This window comes from Lepus europaeus, chromosome 2, assembly GCF_033115175.1.
Source record: "Lepus europaeus isolate LE1 chromosome 2, mLepTim1.pri, whole genome shotgun sequence".
NCBI classification, from domain to species: domain Eukaryota; kingdom Metazoa; phylum Chordata; class Mammalia; order Lagomorpha; family Leporidae; genus Lepus; species Lepus europaeus.
The window spans coordinates 175,751,095-175,768,514 of record NC_084828.1 but is presented as its reverse complement, the minus strand read 5'-3'; the positions used below and the strand labels follow the sequence as shown (position 1 = coordinate 175,768,514).

The following is a 17,420-nucleotide window of genomic DNA, read 5'->3' as shown; positions in this document are numbered from 1 at the left end:
GAGGTTGGAGCTTTCTTACAAGAAAGAAAAGCACAACACAGACTGATGGAGTCTGACCCAACCCCAGCACGTCAGCATCTATTTACCCCATCAGCAACTGTCTGAAGAAGGAGCGGTTACTCCTCCCGTTGACAGAAGAGGCAAAGTGTCGCGAGTCACCAACACGCCTATGCTGAACACAGCAACTACTGCCGCGTGAAGCCGGGTCTCGGCGACCTTGCACTTGGTGCCCATTGAGCTACCTTGTCCTGGACACTGGAGGGAGCCCACGTTAGGGTTGTGGAGATGTTTCCTAACCCACACAGGTGTCAGCCAGTCCCTCACCCATTTAGCCAAAGCGTTTCACAGCTCTGCTCTGCTGAAGGCAACAGCCAGCTGGCCTTTAGAGGGGTGCAGGGGTGCCCTCCTCCCTCCCGCTTTGCAGCAGCACTGACCACTAGGCTCCCCGGCAGTGTCTGTGGGGAAGAGGCCAGCTGGCCTTTAGAGGGGTGCAGGGGTGCCCTCCTCCCTCCCGCTTCGCAGCAGCACTGACCACTAGGCTCCCCGGCAGTGTCTGTGGGGAAGAGGCCAGCTGGCCTTTAGAGGGGTGCAGGGGTGCCCTCCTCCCTCCCGCTTCGCAGCAGCACTGACCACTAGGCTCCCCGGCAGTGTCTGTGGGGAAGAGGCCAGCTGGCCTTTAGAGGGGTGCAGGGGTGCCCTCCTCCCTCCCGCTTCGCAGCAGCACTGACCACTAGGATCCCCGGCAGTGTCTGTGGGGAAGCAGCCATGGCTTGTCAGAGGTGTGACAAGCAGGGTCACTGACTTTCAGAAGGAGCCCTGGGCACTGTGTCCACATTTCTGGGAGGGGCTTGCCTGCAGGTGGGAAGGCCAGCTGAGCGGGTGGAAACAAAGCCCCGCAGGCCCCCAAGGACTCAGCCCTCTCAGGACCACAACTGCTCTTTCTCTGGCGTCTTCTGATCATGCATGCCAGCCCCCACAGCAGCAACATGAATGGAAACCACCAGTTATCTACCTGCTCCACGCAGATAAAGTGACAGACTACACAAATCCTCTGACTGTTCCACGTCTGTGAGACGGTCCTGAAACCCCATGGAGACTGCCGCTGCATGAAGCATGGCAGAGGGGAGCCCAGCTGTGGTACCTCGGGGCTCACTACCACGCTGGCACCACGGCCGTGCTGCCACGCCACAATGGCATGGCAGGGGTAGTGGTGCAGGGCACGATTCCTCGACTGGCTTGGCAGACGCTTTCTTAGAACTGCCCCGCAGGTCCAAGCGATCCCCACCCCCAAGTCCCTTCAGACGGCAGGCCTGTGCTGTCATCTGGGGCTCTCCCGCCTGCTCCGTTCCCCCTAGTTCTCTTGCAGCCTAACCCTGTTTTGGTGCTTACCTCTTGAAAGACTTGAACTAACCTGGTGGGCAGCAGTCCCATTTTACAAACGAGTGAAGACTGGATCAGTGTTTCAGTGACGTAAGTCCCGGAGCCAATGAGCGGCAAGAGCTAGAACTGCACACACAGAGCTGGGCTCCCTGCCACAGCCAAGTCTGCCCAAGCACACTAGGCTTCCTCTGCGTGCCCGTGCGAGTTAAAATCAGAGAGGTTGGAGAGGACAGGATGGACGATGCACTTCTGTTTGGCCCCTCTGCCATGGACTACAGGAAACCAGGCTGGAGGGCTTAATGCTTGGCTCCCCAGCCTGGCAGGGTTACTGCCTACAGAACACGGGCCACAGGCCCACGTCATTTGGTCCAGCGGTGTCAAGACAACCCCAGGTGGGGCTTGGAATTCAATCAATCTGTAGCAGGCTAATTTTTAAGTTAATAATTTCGTATGGCATAAATATCCAAATGGCCCTTGGCAGATAAAAGGTTCCCCAATCCTGCTCAAGGCAGATTGGTCGAGGTTCCCCAATCCTGCTCAAGCTGGTTGAGGTTCCCACCCTGTGGCGCTGGCTGAGAGGCACAGAGAAGCGCTGTCAGAGGGTGTAGCCACGGTGGTACTCCCTGGACGACCCTGCCTTGCCCCATGCTTCTCTCTCCCTTATTCCTTATGCTGGTCCATCAGCCCCAAGGAGACAAGTCCCCTGGCCACACTTCCATCTGGCTCCAACGTCCTCTACTCCTTTCACTGGCTAAAAGTTGTTCTGACCCAGTTTTCTTCTGTAATTACTATAGTCACTGATGGCCTGTGAGTAAAATGGTACCCATGGCATCGAGATCTAACACTCACTGGACAGCTACCATGACCACAATCACTGGGCACCATCGAATGCTGCAATAATGCAGTGTCGCAAGAAGTCCGGCTGCTCTGGAGCAAGGTGCACGTGGCCCCTCCCAGGGCCACAGAGGAGCTGGCCTGCTTCCGCCAGGCTCAACTCCGACTGGCGATGAAGAACACCAGCAGCCGGCTCAGCTTCCTGACGTCAGCGTCGTGAAGCCTCGTCCTCTGGGTGAAGACGTTTGCAAGAAGGGACGTGACACGGAGGTCAAGGGAGCCTGAGAAAACCCAGAGCCCGTGACACCCTGAGCATGGCTGCAGCAGACAGTGAGCTCCCTACGTCCTCACGGGGGCAGCAGAGACCAGCTCTGCCGAAGCTGAGCTGCCTGGAGCCCCACCACCCCAGTTCTCAGCACACCTGAAACCACGCAGCCGGGCTCAGGAGACAGCGTTCCTCAGCCCTTCCAGCCACGGGCGGGCCTCGTGGTCCTGAAGGGGAGAACTGCAGCCACCCCTCCTCAGGCAGCCCTGGCCATCTGAACCCTGATTCTGGTGGCTGCGGAAGGCAGGGGCCGGGGCCAGAGCTCCTCTGAGCGAGCGAGGGAGTCTCTGCTTCTGTGCTGCTGCCGGCCCGGCTTCCTGAGACACCGGGGAGCCAGCAGAGGGTTGCAGCACAGCTCTTGGTCTGCAGGGCTTTAGGGTACACGGAGCTTCCAGGACGGTCAGAAGCTTTGGCCACCGCAGAGGTCTGCCTGCCTGCTGACCACACGGGGCTGGCCTGTGCAAGCAGCCAAGAGAGGCGGGTTTCTGCTGAGACAGTTCTACCTTAATGTCCACTTCATTGGGACCTTCACAAGGCTAATGATGGGCCTACAGGTTCTGAGGCCATGGCCAAGGATATGGGACAATGTGGAGGCAGCCAGGGCAGAGGCTGGGGCCTTGCGGAGCGAGGGTTTAGACTCCTCCTGTGTAGGTGAGCGAAGCGCAGGACAGAACAAGCAGATGTGGGGGCTATAAGTTCTGCTTTCCTTGGAAGCAGTGTGTGTAGTCCTCAGCACCTGAAGGCTCCTCCCCGCATGCTAGAAGCTTCTCTGGGTACGGTTTCCCACCTTTGCTGACAATTCCACACATGGAATTGGCTTCCCAGCTTGGCGGCAAGATCTGATCTGATCTCAAACCCATACCTAGCAGAAGGGCTAGGCAAGAAATCAGTCATTTTAGAATTGCAAAATCTAGCTGGGTGTGGCCCATTGGAGTGAAGGCTAGGCCTGCCCTATGGTCACCCAGCTCAGATGAAGAGCAGGTGCTGGGAGCTGGGGAGTGAACCACAAGTCGACAGTGCCTGGCACACACTAGGCACTCAGGAAATTCTGCGCTGAATCAACCAGATTTGGGACCCTCAGGTCTGGGCTGACTTACTGTGTGACCCTGGCTAGTCGCTCCCTATTGTTAAAATGTGGATGCAGCACCTTAGCAGTGTTTGCTTGTTTCTGTTTTTCTCTTACTTAACTGGATGCAATAATAATAAAAAAGAACTCACTTGATAAATTAGAACATCCCAGATACGTGTAAGGAAAGGAAAATTGGAAAGCTGTCTCTCATGCGGCTACTTCTCAGATAGGATCATTACGGATAATTTACTGCTAACAAGGCTACATTTTCTCATTATCATTCTCCTGCTTCGGAAGTGGGCAACCACAGTCTTAAGAACACATGTGTTTCCATGACAGACAACTAGCCAGCTTTCGTCAAGAATGACATCGGCAATGGCAGCCATTTTTCCTTCTTCTCAATCACATCCTTGAGCAGCCGCAGGCTGCCCACTGCAGACAGGAACACTTGTTTGCTTCCCAACCTGAAGGAAGCAGAAGCTCGGAGAGGTGCCTCCTGGGAAGAAACCAGACTCCGGTTTAAAGTGGCAATCAGGGCTCAGGTGAAAGGCTCGGACTCCCTGCATCAGAGACCACGGGACAAGGAGAGGCCGGGAGATCTGCAGTCACAGAAGCCCCAAGCGGCTCCATTCCCTGGGGATGGGGGTGAGCCTGTGCTGGGACCTGAAGCCGCGCAGCAGGCCTGATGCCAGCACGGCCGTGAGAACGAGGCTGAGCGTCCGCCGTCAGCTCCCTCAGCCACGGCTGGGCGCAGGCAGAGTGCCGCGTTCCCACGTTGGGGAGCAGGGATGAGGTGGAGGTGATTTGTGGGAGGGGTAGACCCAGGGCAGAGCACCCTGTGCAGATGACTTGGGCAAGGAGAAACCGCCCTGGAGAGCCATCTCAGTGCTTCAGGGATTATGTGATGGACTTGTGTGCTTTCAGAGAGCTACAAAGCAGAACTTACAAGGACGCAAACTTTGGGCCTGAAAGAACTGGGTTGCAACGTGAGCTCCAGAGAGAATAGACTGGGGCTGGCGTTGTGGCACAGCAGGTTAAAGTCCCAATCTGCAGTGCCAGCATCCCATATGGGCGCCAGTTTGAATCCCAGCTGCTCCAGTTCCAATCCAGCTCTCTGCTGTGGCCTGGGAAAGCAGAAGATGGCCTAAGTGTTTGGGCCCCTGCACTCATGTGGGAGACCTAGAAGAAGCTCCTGGCTCCGGATTGGACCAGCTCTGGCCATTGTGGCCATATGGGAAGTGAACTAGCAGATAGAAGACCTCTCTCTCTCTCTTGCCTCTCTGTAACTCTGCCTTTCAAATAAATTAAAAAATTAAAATACAAAAGAGAGAGAGAGAGAGAGAGAGAGAGAGGGCTGTCCAAGGAGCAAGGAGTTCAGGGTAGGGGTAGAGGATGTGGTTCACAGGGTGGCTTGCTTGATGGTAACTATTTGGGTGTAGAGCTGAGGAGAGTGAGGGTTCTGAAAGGTTATAAAAATATAAGAATTAAAGACCAAGAACGCAGGGAAGACATAAAAGAAGACTAAAGAGATTAAACCAGACTCTTTATGGACACACCAGGGAGAACACCTCTGGACTCCTCATCCACAACGCAACCAGCTTGCAACGAGGTGCTGGTGGCCTTGTGAGAGCAAAACCCAATGCTGAGGCCCACTGCATCCAGCTCACGCCACCTATAAACAAACAAAACAGGTGTGGGGGTGCAGAGCGGTACAATGCACAGAACCTTCTCTTAATTTAACTGCAAAAATTATGTGTTTGCCAAGGCTAAGAGAACTTACCACCAGAGGAAAGCTTGATCTCCTTTCTTGGGAGAAAGGAAGAGGAGATTTGAGGGAGGAGAGGAGAGAAAAGACAAGAAGGAAGAGGGGGAAGAGGGAGAGCCAGGGGAGGGCTTTGCTAGCCAGGGGCGGCAAATCTGGAAGCAGACCTCTGACCTTTGGTGTCTCGGCACAATGCGGGCAGTGCAGGCTGCTCCTGAGGGGAGTGTGGCAAGGTGGTGGCAAGAAGAGTGCCCTGCTAACAGCCGTGTGCTCTGAGCTCCTCCCGGCCCTGCCTCTCACAGACTCTGGGATCCCGAGGGAGCCAGGCCACTGCTCTAGCTTCATGTGCTCTCTGCAAAGTGCAGGGTGGGACTAGACTTGGGACTGTGGCTGGATGACCAAGGGGCATCTGAGCGAAGGTCTGGCCCCACCGAGGGCCAGGGCTGGGGACCACTGAGGTTTTGTCCTGCTGACCTTGCCTCCCGGGATGGGCTCAGTGAGGGGTCAGAGAGCTCTGAGGAGGAGCATGTTGCTGTGGCTGCGGCAGACAGGGGAGGACCGGCATGAGGGAGGACATGGCACTTACAGCAGGAAGATATGGGCACGCTGATGGCCAGGATCACCCAGGCGATGTCCATCTTGCTCAGGCAGATGGTGGCTCTGTGCTGGGGCTTGTCCCCTTCGGCCACATGTGAGATGTTCCCTGCGGTTCCAGGTTTCCAGGTCCCGGCGGGGACCAGGTGGTTGAGGAAGTTTCCTGTGGCTGTGGACACCACTGTGGAGAAAGGGCTCGATCCCCTGTGGGCCGCGGAGGGGGTGGCTGCAGCTCCCTCCTCAACTGGAGACACAGTGCTTGCTGGGACCCCAGGGGGACGAGCTGGTGCCTGTGGGGTTGTGGATGCTCCCTGAGGAACCCCCTGGGAAGGGGCTGAGACACTGGCATGAAAGGCAGCCTGGGTGGGTCCTGTGGTGGCTGTGAAGAGCCCAGAGCTGGCAGACGGGGGTCTGTTGGTGCCAGGGGTGACAGTAAGCCGAGAGTCACTGCGGCTAAGGCTGTCCTGCATGTCCCCACGGGGATGATGAGAAGGCACTGGGGCAGGCTGTGGGTGGGCTGGGGCACCTGAGGCTGCTGTGGTGTCCGGCTCCACTCCTTGGCCAGTGAAGGGGGACCCAGGCCCCTGGTCTGCCCTGCTGAGGTCTGGCTTGTCCTCGGCAGGCATCAGGGGGTGGGTGGCTGGGGGCCACAAGGTACTGTTGGGTGCTGTGGTTGCAGCCACTGTCTGGGACTGTGGAGAAGAGGAATAGCCCCAGAGCGGGGTCCCTGGGGTAAAAGAAGAAGCGTCTGGTCCAATAGATCCCGTGAAGTTGCTTTTGTAGATCTGGAAGATCTTCCCCAGGGGCCGCTTCTGTCCCAGGTGTGTGGAGCTCTGGTTTCGTCCCCGCTGCCCTTCCTTCCTCCCAGAGTGGCTGCCAGATGCAGGAGGCACAGGGCGTGATGAGCTACCAGCCCCCCTGCGGGAGGAGCCGGGGGGCCTAGGAGGCCTACGGGTGGTAGCCCGGGGGGCCACTGTGCTGGGGTAGCTGGTGGCTCCTCCTGCTGGCTTTGTTGGCAGGATGGTAGGGTCAGCATTCCCTGGGGGGCGGCCCTCTGAGAGGGAGGAGGTGGTGGTTGCCATGGCAGCTGGAGGGGGTCCCGTGGGCAGGGCGCCTTCAGAATGGAGGGTGGCTGCTGTTGTCACGATGGCAGACGTGGTGTTTGCTGAAGGGTGCTGGTCTGGATGGGGCGTCGTCGTTGCCATGGGAGATGCAGCCTGAGAGGAGGGGCCGCTGGGGTGGGGTTTCAAGGTCACCATGGAGGGGTGTCTAGCAGAGCTATGCAGTGTTGTCACCACGGTGCCTGATGGGAGGGCTTGCAGAGATTCCCTGGGAGACGGTTCCTGGACAGCGGACACCAGTGCTTCAGTCAATGCCAAGATCAGGAGGACGCCTTGAGAGGAGACAGAGAGAAGAGGTCAAACACTGGGAGCAGCTTGTCGGCGGAGCCTTCCTTACCTGTGGCCCTGGAAACTGGACACTCAGGGGAGACGCCGGGAGCATTCCCACGACCCAGGCTGCTGCTCGCACACTCAGCTGGAACGGGTGAGACCTCTTTGGTCATCATCACTCAGCACCTGCTGGGAAGAGAAACCTGCTCCTCGGCCAGTCCCATCCTGCCCCGGTGCCTTGAATGGCATCAGCCCTTTACCCAGGGGCGGCTTCTCAGAACGGCTGGGGCTGGGGTCGGGGAGCAGGTTTGTGGCCTCCACATCTATGTCCTCTTCTGCAACAAGGCAGCATCCAAGGCCAGCCAGGCCACAGGGGAGCCGGCAGCTCCGTGTGAGCCACACAGGGCGAATGAGGACGAGCTGGGAGGGCAGAACTCCTTGTGCTTTTCCAAATCCCCCATTTAAAGGGCTAGACAGAGGCACAAGTGGACAGACCTCTTCATTCAGGCCCACTCAGCAATCTCCTCCACCCCGGAGGACACAGGTCTCTGCCCTGGAGGATTTGGCACTCAGCCACCAACAACCCCAGAACAAGGCGGTCCTAAAATAAGGTATCTCAGTGGCCCAGGACAGCGACAGGCAGAAGGGGTCACAGGACCAGAGCAGGGTGACCACACTGGGTGCCCACAAAGCGTTCAGTACAGAGTCTGGAATAAAGCTGGGCTCTTTAAGTGCCTGCTGGTCTTACGTTTCTATGCTGTCATTAACCGCTTTCCCCACGGCACTCATGTGGCCGCACTCTTGAATCATTCCCATTGGTGATTTTTTTGAGTCTTTTAAGCAGGAGGAGTCCTTTTAAATGTTAAAAACAAAAACCATGCATTTCTGCAAGATACTCAATTGTGTAGACTTTTAATGAGAAACTGATTAAGGACAAAAACCTATACACTTAAAAATATTTCTAAACCTGTGGTTTCCATTAATCAGAGCAGAGTATGCCAGTATTTGAAAATAACGCCTCAGATAACACGAGGAGAAGATCTATCCAGGATTATAGATTACAAAGCTGGCTGCCACAACACATGGGTTAGGAACTACTGCTCTCTACTGCTGCAGAGTGGCCGGGCAGTCCTCCAGGCCTTGACCTGGACATGTTAACTGCTCATTGTTCACAGAAACCTCCTCCTTATCACTCAGGCCTCTCCTGCAGCCCTGCTCACCATGCAGACTCTGGCCAGAGATCTGTCTCCACTAACTCCTTCGCAGCCTGCCTTCCCGCAGACTCCAGGAGGACACACAGCCGACGCAGGGCTCTGTGCTGGTTCCCAGGTGAGGCAGGAAGGGTCCTGGCAAGCTAGGGAGCAGGGAGGGGGAGGAAATTCCCAGCATGCCTTCGACCCGAAGCCTGGGATGGTGCTTCAGCAGGCAGTGCAGCCCTGCAGTACCTGCTCACAGTAAGGTTTTTGTTACTATTAGTTGCATTTCCTGTGGCACTCTCCTGGCTGAACTCTCTGGGGAAAATCTCCATTGGTGACGCCAAGTCTCTCTGAGTAGAAGGAGCCCTTATGAATGCTGAAAACAGAAAGCACAGAGCACCTACGGTAATCTATAGAAATGAAATTGACACTCTAAGATGTGATGATTTTATGAGCAGAGAGCTGGATCAGAAATGGGGCAGTCATGGCCGGCGCCACAGCTTACTTGGCTAATCCTCTGCCTGTGGCACTGGCACCCTGGGTTCTAGTCCCGGTTGGGGCGCCAGATTCTGTCCCGGTTGCTCCTCTTCCAGTCCAACTCTCTGCTGTGGCCCGGGAAGGCAGTGGAGGATGGCCCAGGTTCTTGGGCCCTGCACCTGCTCCTGGCTTCCGATTGGCGCAGCGCGCTGGCCGTAGTGGCCATTTGGGGAGTGAACCAACGGAAAGGAAGACCTTCCTCTCTGTCTCTCTCTTTCACTGTCTCACTGTCTCACTGTCTAACTCTGCCTGTCAAAAAAAGAAATGGAGCAGTCAGGACTTTGAACCAGGGCTCATGTGGGATGCCTGTAGGAGGCAGTGACTTCACCCCCTGTGCCACAACACTAACCCAGGACATTCTTTTTGTTATTTGTGTTAAATATGTTTGAATGCTTTTTGAAATGTTTTACATTTCATCATCCACTTCAAAATGATAAACTCCTTGAGAGAAAAAGCCATGTCTGTTTGCTTCATCTCTTGTATCTTAACATAGGATATATATTTTTTTAAAAAAGAAAACTTGCTATTATAATCAATATAACTATGGCTATTAATAAAAACTCTCTACATTTCTTTAGTAAAAAAAAAAAAGATGTGATGATTTTAAACAGCCCTGTTTTGACTGTTGAGGGACAATTTGTTTTTTTCATACTATTTTTTGAATCCTTTACTTAGTGTAGGGTTAATCTTCTGTGTATAAAGTTAATTGAAAATAGATCTTTGTAAAAAAATAAGAAGGGAATAGGAGAGGGAGGAGGAAGAAGGGTGGGAGTGTGGGTGGGTAGGGTGGTGTGGGAAGAATCACTATGTTACTAAATTTGTATATAGGAAATGCATGAAGTTTGTATACCTTAAATAACAGGTGTCTAGGTTAAAAAAAGAGCTTATAAACAGAAAACATGGATTTTGCATGATAGTCATTTCCTGAGAAAATGCGTAAGGACACAAACCCAAGATTTAGCAGTATTTCCATGTATGTGTCCCTCTCAGCTCCCCCTTCTATGTTAGTGGGTGGTAGAGGCAGGGGGCTTCGGACTGAGCAGAGGCTGTGCAGCCCCCAAATCTAGGACCAATGATTTGCCCTAAACAGCATATTTCCTCAACTGTCATCAACGATCTAGACCATACACCAACAGTGCACTGTGCATGCTAAAGGCAGGCTCACTTTCACCTCACAAAGACTGGATGGGATAGGAAACTGAGGCTCAGGGAGATGATATAAGATGTACAGAGCCACAAAGTTGCAAAAGTATTGAATCCAGGGCTCTGTCTAAAATGCACACACTTCCCGCCAAACACCACCAACGATGCGGATGGACGAGGGCACCACAGAGGAAAGGAAGTGCGGCTGTGCTCTGCTGGTGCAGGTTACTTCCCACCACCCTGCGACAACCTATTCCTAGCGCTGGAGCTGGTCTCTGAGGTTTTGAGGGACATGCCCTCCCAAGTCTCAGTTGGGCCCACAAGTTCTTGGTTCAATAAGAGAGTTGTTAACACTGAATTGTGTCCTCCCCTCCTCCCCCAAATTCCTATGTTAACCTCCCAACCTCCAATATCAGCATGGAACCGCACTGGGAGACAGGGCCTTTCTTAAACAGGGTAATTAGGGTAATGGGCTGCCAGGGTGGGCCCTATTCCAACCTGACTGGGAGCCCCTCTAGGAAGAGGAGATTAGGCAGACACACCAGGGGCCTGTGTGCAGAGACAGTGCTTAGTTCCGACAGCCCTGGCAGATCACCATGAGGGAGTTCCACTGGATCCCCGGAGAAGGAGACTGAGACTCACAAGTGATGTGAGGGCTGGCCATGGGCTGGAACCGGGAAAACCGATGTGCAGACAGGTTATGAACTCACCGGGGAGCTCACCAGCTCACTGAGGTCTCAGGAGTGGGCAGGCTGAGGGACAACACGGCTCACAAGAATGTCATCCCCCAACGTGGGAGATCCACTCATAGTCTCTGTCTCTCTAGCCACCTGCAAAACCGATTGCAAAACTAGATAAAAGCAACCTGTCTCTACTGAGGTTGGTCTCCATCTCCTTTTTCCATCTCTCCTTTCTAGGGGTACAAAAGGCCAGAACCCCGAGCTATTCCAAACCTAACACAGGCTGTATCAAGGTGCCAGCTGTGAGGAGCACTTACCCAGAGGCTTCTGTCTCCACTGGGCAAGGCTGCTCCCTGCTGCTTGGAATTCTCTTGTGCTTCTCTGTACGGCTGAGTCAGAGAAGCTCTGGCCCTGGGAGCCGTCAGGTTGCACTGAGTCCAGCTGTTGGCTGTGCCACAGCTAGAGGACTACTGGGATGGAGTACCAGATGTATCCCAGACCACTGGAGACCAGGGGCTGAGGAAAGCAGTGTCAAGGTTAGCACACCTTAGCACACAGGTTAGAGATACCTGCCTTGGGATAGGGGCCGCCCTGGTCTCCAGGGGGAATTAGTGCGGGAACCCCAGAGGTGGAGGGCTTAATACAGCTCAGACAGAAGATGCCCCTTACTTTCCCTCCACAGACACAGGGCTAAAATCCGCCCAACCAGGAAGCCCTGGTTGGAGCCCTTGCTTAGGACTGATAGTTTAAGTATGTTTGCCTCTGTTGCTGCTGTTTTGTTGTCCTTGCTAGCACCCCCTAAAGTTATTTTCTAGCCGGCGCCGCGGCTCACTAGGCTAATCCTCCGCCTTGCGGCACCGGCACACCGGGTTCTAGTCCCGGTCGGGGCACCGATCCTGTCCCGGTTGCCCCTCTTCCAGGCCAGCTCTCTGCTGTGGCCCGGGAGTGCAGTGGAGGATGGCCCAAGTGCTTGGGCCCTGCACCCCATGGGAGACCAGGAGAAGCACCTGGCTCCTGCCATCGGATTGGCGTGGTGCGCCGGCCGCAGCGCGCCTACCGCGGCGGCCATTGGAGGGTGAACCAACGGCAAAAGGAAGACCTTTCTCTCTGTCTCTCTCTCACTGTCCACTCTGCCTGTCAAAAAAAAAAAAAAAAAAAAAAAGGAAAAAAAAATAAAGTTATTTTCTTCTCAAGAAATATAAGATTACCCCCTCATTCTCTTTACTTTGGAATAACCCTCTGTTTGGTCTACTGAATGGGTACCGCCATCCTGGGTGCCAGGGCTTTCCCCTGGAGCTGACACTTAGATGTCCCAGTCAGAGAAGCCCCAGCATTCACCTCACCCCATCCCTTCATTCAAACTAGGGGCAACAGCAGTGAAGTGACCTGTGCAAGGATGCACAGCCTGGGCCGCAGTCATTACTCCAAAGCAATTTTTCCTCTGTAACTTAAAAATCACAATGTAGCACGGCCCAAATCCCTCCTTCAACCTCCACCATCACCTTCCATATGGCAATCAGACAAGTTTACCTCTCCTCTTTGGCACAAAAGGTTAACAACTGAACGTGATGCCTGCTGTCACAACAAAAGTGCAAGGCCTTCAACCCAGGGCTCCCCTAACACGTGCAGATTTTCATTCAAGGCCCTTTGTGCTGGCCTATACAGTCCCCTCCCCACAATCTGGGGCTACTGCCTCTATGCATATATTTGCACAGATTTGCATAATGGACCCTAGAGGCTCTAATTCCAACTATGTAAGAGAAACTAAAACTAAAATCTAGCTTGATGCACTTGAAACAGGAAACCAATCTTTAAAACATGTTGGGATAAGGATGGAGGGGGTGCCACAGACTGATGGGTGCTCCCTGTCTCAGGAGAGCTTTCTTCTACAGGGAATTCCATTGCACACATGATCTCAGGACCCCAGGGAAGGAAAAGCCCCTCCCTCTGTGTATTTGGTTGGCTGCCAACAGTCCATATTGGGCATAACATTTGCATCTGCAAAAGCGAGGTAGGGACTTGGTGAGGAAACAAATGCTACTACTCTATGTGCCTTGTGCTTCCTGCACCCCACATGCCACTTGTAGGCTAAGCCTGAGCTGGCACTCACTGTGTGAGCTGGCGAGGCAGACGCTGTTATTACTCCCTGTCGCACTTGAGAAAAAGAAGCCTGCGAGTCAAAGCACCCGGCCCACAGTCACACCACGGGAATGCAAACCGGAACCTGAACTCTGCAATCTGGTCCTGGGTCCAGTCACCCACTTTCACTCACCCTTTGCTCTGGCTACCTCCCCAGGTAACTGCACATTTAAAAACAATGACCCACAATCTTTTCAGAACCGATTTTCTATGTTGGTCTCTTCATTACTCTCTTACCTGTTTTCTTCCATCTGTATTCTAGGGCTGTGACACGTTTGTCAGGATTTTAGGATTTTAGGGGACAGCACTGTCGTGTAATAGGTTAAGCTTCCACCTGTGGCGCTGGCATCCCATATGGCGTTTGGATACCAGATGCTCCACTTCCGATCCAGCTCTCTGCTATGGCCTGGGAAAGCAGTAGAAGATGGCCCAAGTGCCTGGGCCCCTGCATCCATGTAGGAGACCAAGAAGAAGCTCCTGGCTCTTGGCTTCAGATCGGCCCAGCTGTGGCCGATGCAGCCATACCGGGGAGTGAACCAGTAGACAGAAGACCTCTCTCTCTATCTCTCCCCCCATCCCTCTTTCTGTAACAATGCCTTTCAAGTAAATAAATCTTAAAAAAAAACCAATTTTATCAATCTAGTTTATTTTACATGTGGAAGAGAATACAATAAAAGGACTGCAAACTCCTGCTTTAATTTTCTTCTTTTCCCCAATCCTAGCATTTCATGCATACCATTTGGAAGAAGAAAAATCATACAAAGTAAATTTTCTCCTAAGATTGCATATATATATATATATATATATATATATATATATACACACACACACACACATACGTTACACAGATAGTTCATACAAATAGAATTCTACCTCATTTCCTTGTAATTTAAATCTTATTAAAAGTAGATCTTTTTTCTCTTTTAAAATAGGTTTCTATGGCAAGACATTTTGTTCATTGCCTTTTTAAACCCTTGCAAAAGAGAATTCTAGCAGCCTGAGAGGTTTTCTGAGTCACTCACTGACACCAAGCAAGACAGCAGCTTGTTTGGCATGGTGATTTTAACTGGTTCAGCAAGTTCTGTGACATTCTTCCACCAGCAGGTGGAGTCCATTCCCTGTCTCCTTGAGCTGAGCTGAGCCTTTATCACCGTATTGATGACTGAAACAAGGCAGAAGGGATACCACATATCTTCTAAGGCAGAAAAGATCACACAGCTTCCAACCCTATACAATTACCTTAGTTACCTTAGGTGGCCACATGGACAGATTGCATGGCATGGGACAAGGACACCCAAGGGGTCACAGCTATCCCAGCCTCGGCCAGGCCAGACATGAGTGATGAAGCACAAGATGACCTAGGCCTGGGCACCTGGATGACAATCGCCCAAGAGACCTCGAGTGACAGCTGCCTAGCTAAGCCCAGTCAATCCTAGATGGACCAACTGTTCTGGGTGATTTTTTTCTTTTTTTGCATCAATAGATACCAAGAATACACTGGTACAATGGTTTGAAATACCCCCCAAAGTTTCTGTGCTAATAACTTGGGCCCCAGTGTGGTGGAGGAGGGAGGTAGGGCCTGATGAAACCAAGCCCCTAAGTGCCTTGAATGTAGATGTTGGATGCCATCAGTCTCCCAGCCTCTCTCCCTTAAATTCAAGCTTCCTTATCTTGCTTTTATGATTGCAAACCAACCTCTTACTACATTTAGCTCTCTGAATCCATGAAGTGGTACCACCAGTCCCATAGATGCTTAATTCTCTGTAGATTACATCTTGATGCTTGGTCTTGTCCTGAGGGCTTTCTTTCCTAGGAACCCCAGTCCTTTTTTTTTTCTTTTTTTTAAAGATTTATATATTTATTTGAAAAAGTTACACAGAGAGAGAAGAGGCAGAGAGAGAGAGAGAGAGAGAGAGAGGTCTCCCATCCGATGGTTCACTCCCTAATTGGCCGCAACGTCTGGAGCTGTGCTGATCCGAAGCCAGGAGCCAAGAGCTAGGAGCTTCTTCCAGGTCTCCCATGTGGGTGCAGGGGCCCAAGGACCTGGGCCATCCTCCACTGCTTTCCCAGGCTACAGCAGAGAGCTGGATTGGAAGTGGACCAGCCAGGTCTTGAACCAGCACCCATATGGGATGCCGGTGCTTCAGGCCAGGGCGTTAACCTGCTGTGCCACAGCGCCAGCCCTGGAACCCCAGTCCTTTAGCAAAAAGTAACTACCACCTTCATGTATCCTCCAGACTGAGGGAGTCCACTCTGCCATCATCAAAATTCCCTGGAGTACGTAATATCGCTTACCTGTCAAAAACAGGGCCGTGAGCATTGCAGACCAACCAGGAACTTGGACATGAGCTGAACACATAACTCTTGGTCCCAGTTTCAATCTGAAAGAACCTTTATCCCTAACGCCCCAGGGAGCCCATGGAATTGATAGCTGCCCAGCTCCACCACCACTTGATGTCAGTGATTGGCTTGCTGTGCATCCAGTATAGAGACCCAGTTTGGGGCTCTATAGCAACTTCTCCAACCAGTTTTAAAGGTGTTCTGTATCACTAATAATGGGTGTCTATGTCCAGGGCACTGCCCTCACGAATAGACAGAGAAAAGAGGAAAGAGGAAAGAGAAAAAAGAGGAGAGAGAAGAGAGAGAGGGGTCTTCCATCCGATGGTTCATTCCTCAATTGGCCCCAACGGCCGGAACTGCGCCGATCCGGAGCCAGGAGCCAGGAGCTTCTTCCGGGTCTTATCATTGGAGAGGTTTCATTATCTCAGGAGTGGAGTTCCTAAAAGGATGAGCTTGGCCCCCTTTTGCCTGTACACCTCTCTCTCTCTCCCCCTGCTTTCCTCTCTTGTGCTATGGGATGACACAGCACAAAGTCCCTCACCAGATGTCAGCCACTTGATCTTGAACTTCCCAGCCTCTAGAACTGAGGAAAATAAATCATCTGGACTATGGGATTCTATTATAGTGCACAACAGACTAAGACAACTGGGAATCCAGCTCTGCACCTTATTTCAACAACAAAAGGAAACAGAATCTACAGCATACCCAAATCTGGCTAATATGCAGTCCGTTTTCTACGAGGGCAGTAACATACAATCTTGCCCGGAAATGGGTTTTTCTAATTTTAAAGTTATCATCTTGGTATCTAACTCTTTCACTTCATAGATGAGAAGGCCAAGGTCCAGGACAGTGAAATGACTTACTTGGCCACACACACAGTACCTAAGTAAGGGCTGGGGAGGGATTCAGGCCAACTCACTGCCTGGCCAATCCCACTAATATTCCAAACTCAGTGTTTTTATCCTCATTATGGTTTCAGTATGTTAGAGTAGTCTTTCCTTTGAACTTCAATAATTCCATTTATTGAAAGATCAAATATAAACTCACAATTCACTGGCGCGTGGTCTCCCTTACTCAGAAATAAGTATGCACCACTGCGTGTGACCTTGGCTTTTTTATGACCAAGGAGTTTTGCTGCAAATTTTTGCTGTTTCCTTCTCCACATTTAGCCACATTCCAAACGTTCCCTGTCTTTTACACCTTTGATCACAGGGCTGAAAGACAAAAGGTTCCACTCAGTACTTAGAGTTAATCTAATGGGCTAACCTGACGGGTTCCAGAACAGGAACCCGTTCAGCAGCTGGACTGACAGCGTCCATGACTCCACTGGGAATTGTTTCCTGGAAGATAACCTCTGGAACCCAAGGAAGAAAACCATGGGAGACAGGGCCTCTGTACCCAACACACCCATGGCCTCTGACCAACACAAATGAGCACATGCTGCAGCTCTGGGAGGCTGACTGCCCAAAACTTCATAACTCAAACATTACACACACATGTGAACATATAGGAGACAAGCAGGCATCCCCAAAAAGCTCATAGAAAATGTGCATTATCGCGGCCGGCGCGGTGGCGCAGAGAGTTAAAGCCCCAGCCTGCAGTGCCGGTATCCCATATAGGTGCAGGTTCGAGTCCTGGCTACTCCTCTTCCAATCCAGCTCTCTGCTATTGCTGGGAAAGCAGTAGAGGATGGCCCAACTCTTCAGGCTCCTGCACCCATGTGGGAGGCCTGGAGCAAGCTCCTGGCTCCTGGCTTCGGATCAGCTCAGCTTTGGCTGTTGCAGTCTTTTCGGAAGTGAACCAGCAGAATGGAAGACCTCTCTCTCTCTCTCTCTCTGGCTCTATTTCTCTCTGTAACTTCTCTGTCTTTCAAAATAAATAAAATAATTCTTAAAAAAATAAAATGTGCATTATCTTTAATTCCTTTTCCATGAACTTTTTGAAGGAGAAGTACCCTCAAACACAGACATGCATGCATTCTCTCTCTAACACACACACACGCACACACACACACACACACACACACCCTT

At 52.3% G+C, this 17,420-nt stretch overlaps 1 protein-coding gene across 3 annotated transcripts in view; it reads right to left on the bottom strand.

The window, feature by feature from the left end:
- TMEM108 (transmembrane protein 108) overlaps positions 1-17,420 on the bottom strand; it is a 366,810-nt gene that overhangs the window by 8,601 nt on the left and 340,789 nt on the right. For all 3 annotated transcript variants that reach the window (XM_062179790.1, XM_062179800.1, XM_062179808.1), the window contains one exon: positions 5,957-7,357. In XM_062179790.1, coding sequence (XP_062035774.1) covers positions 5,957-7,357 — 1,401 coding nt within the window. The remainder of the gene's footprint in view (positions 1-5,956; positions 7,358-17,420) is intronic.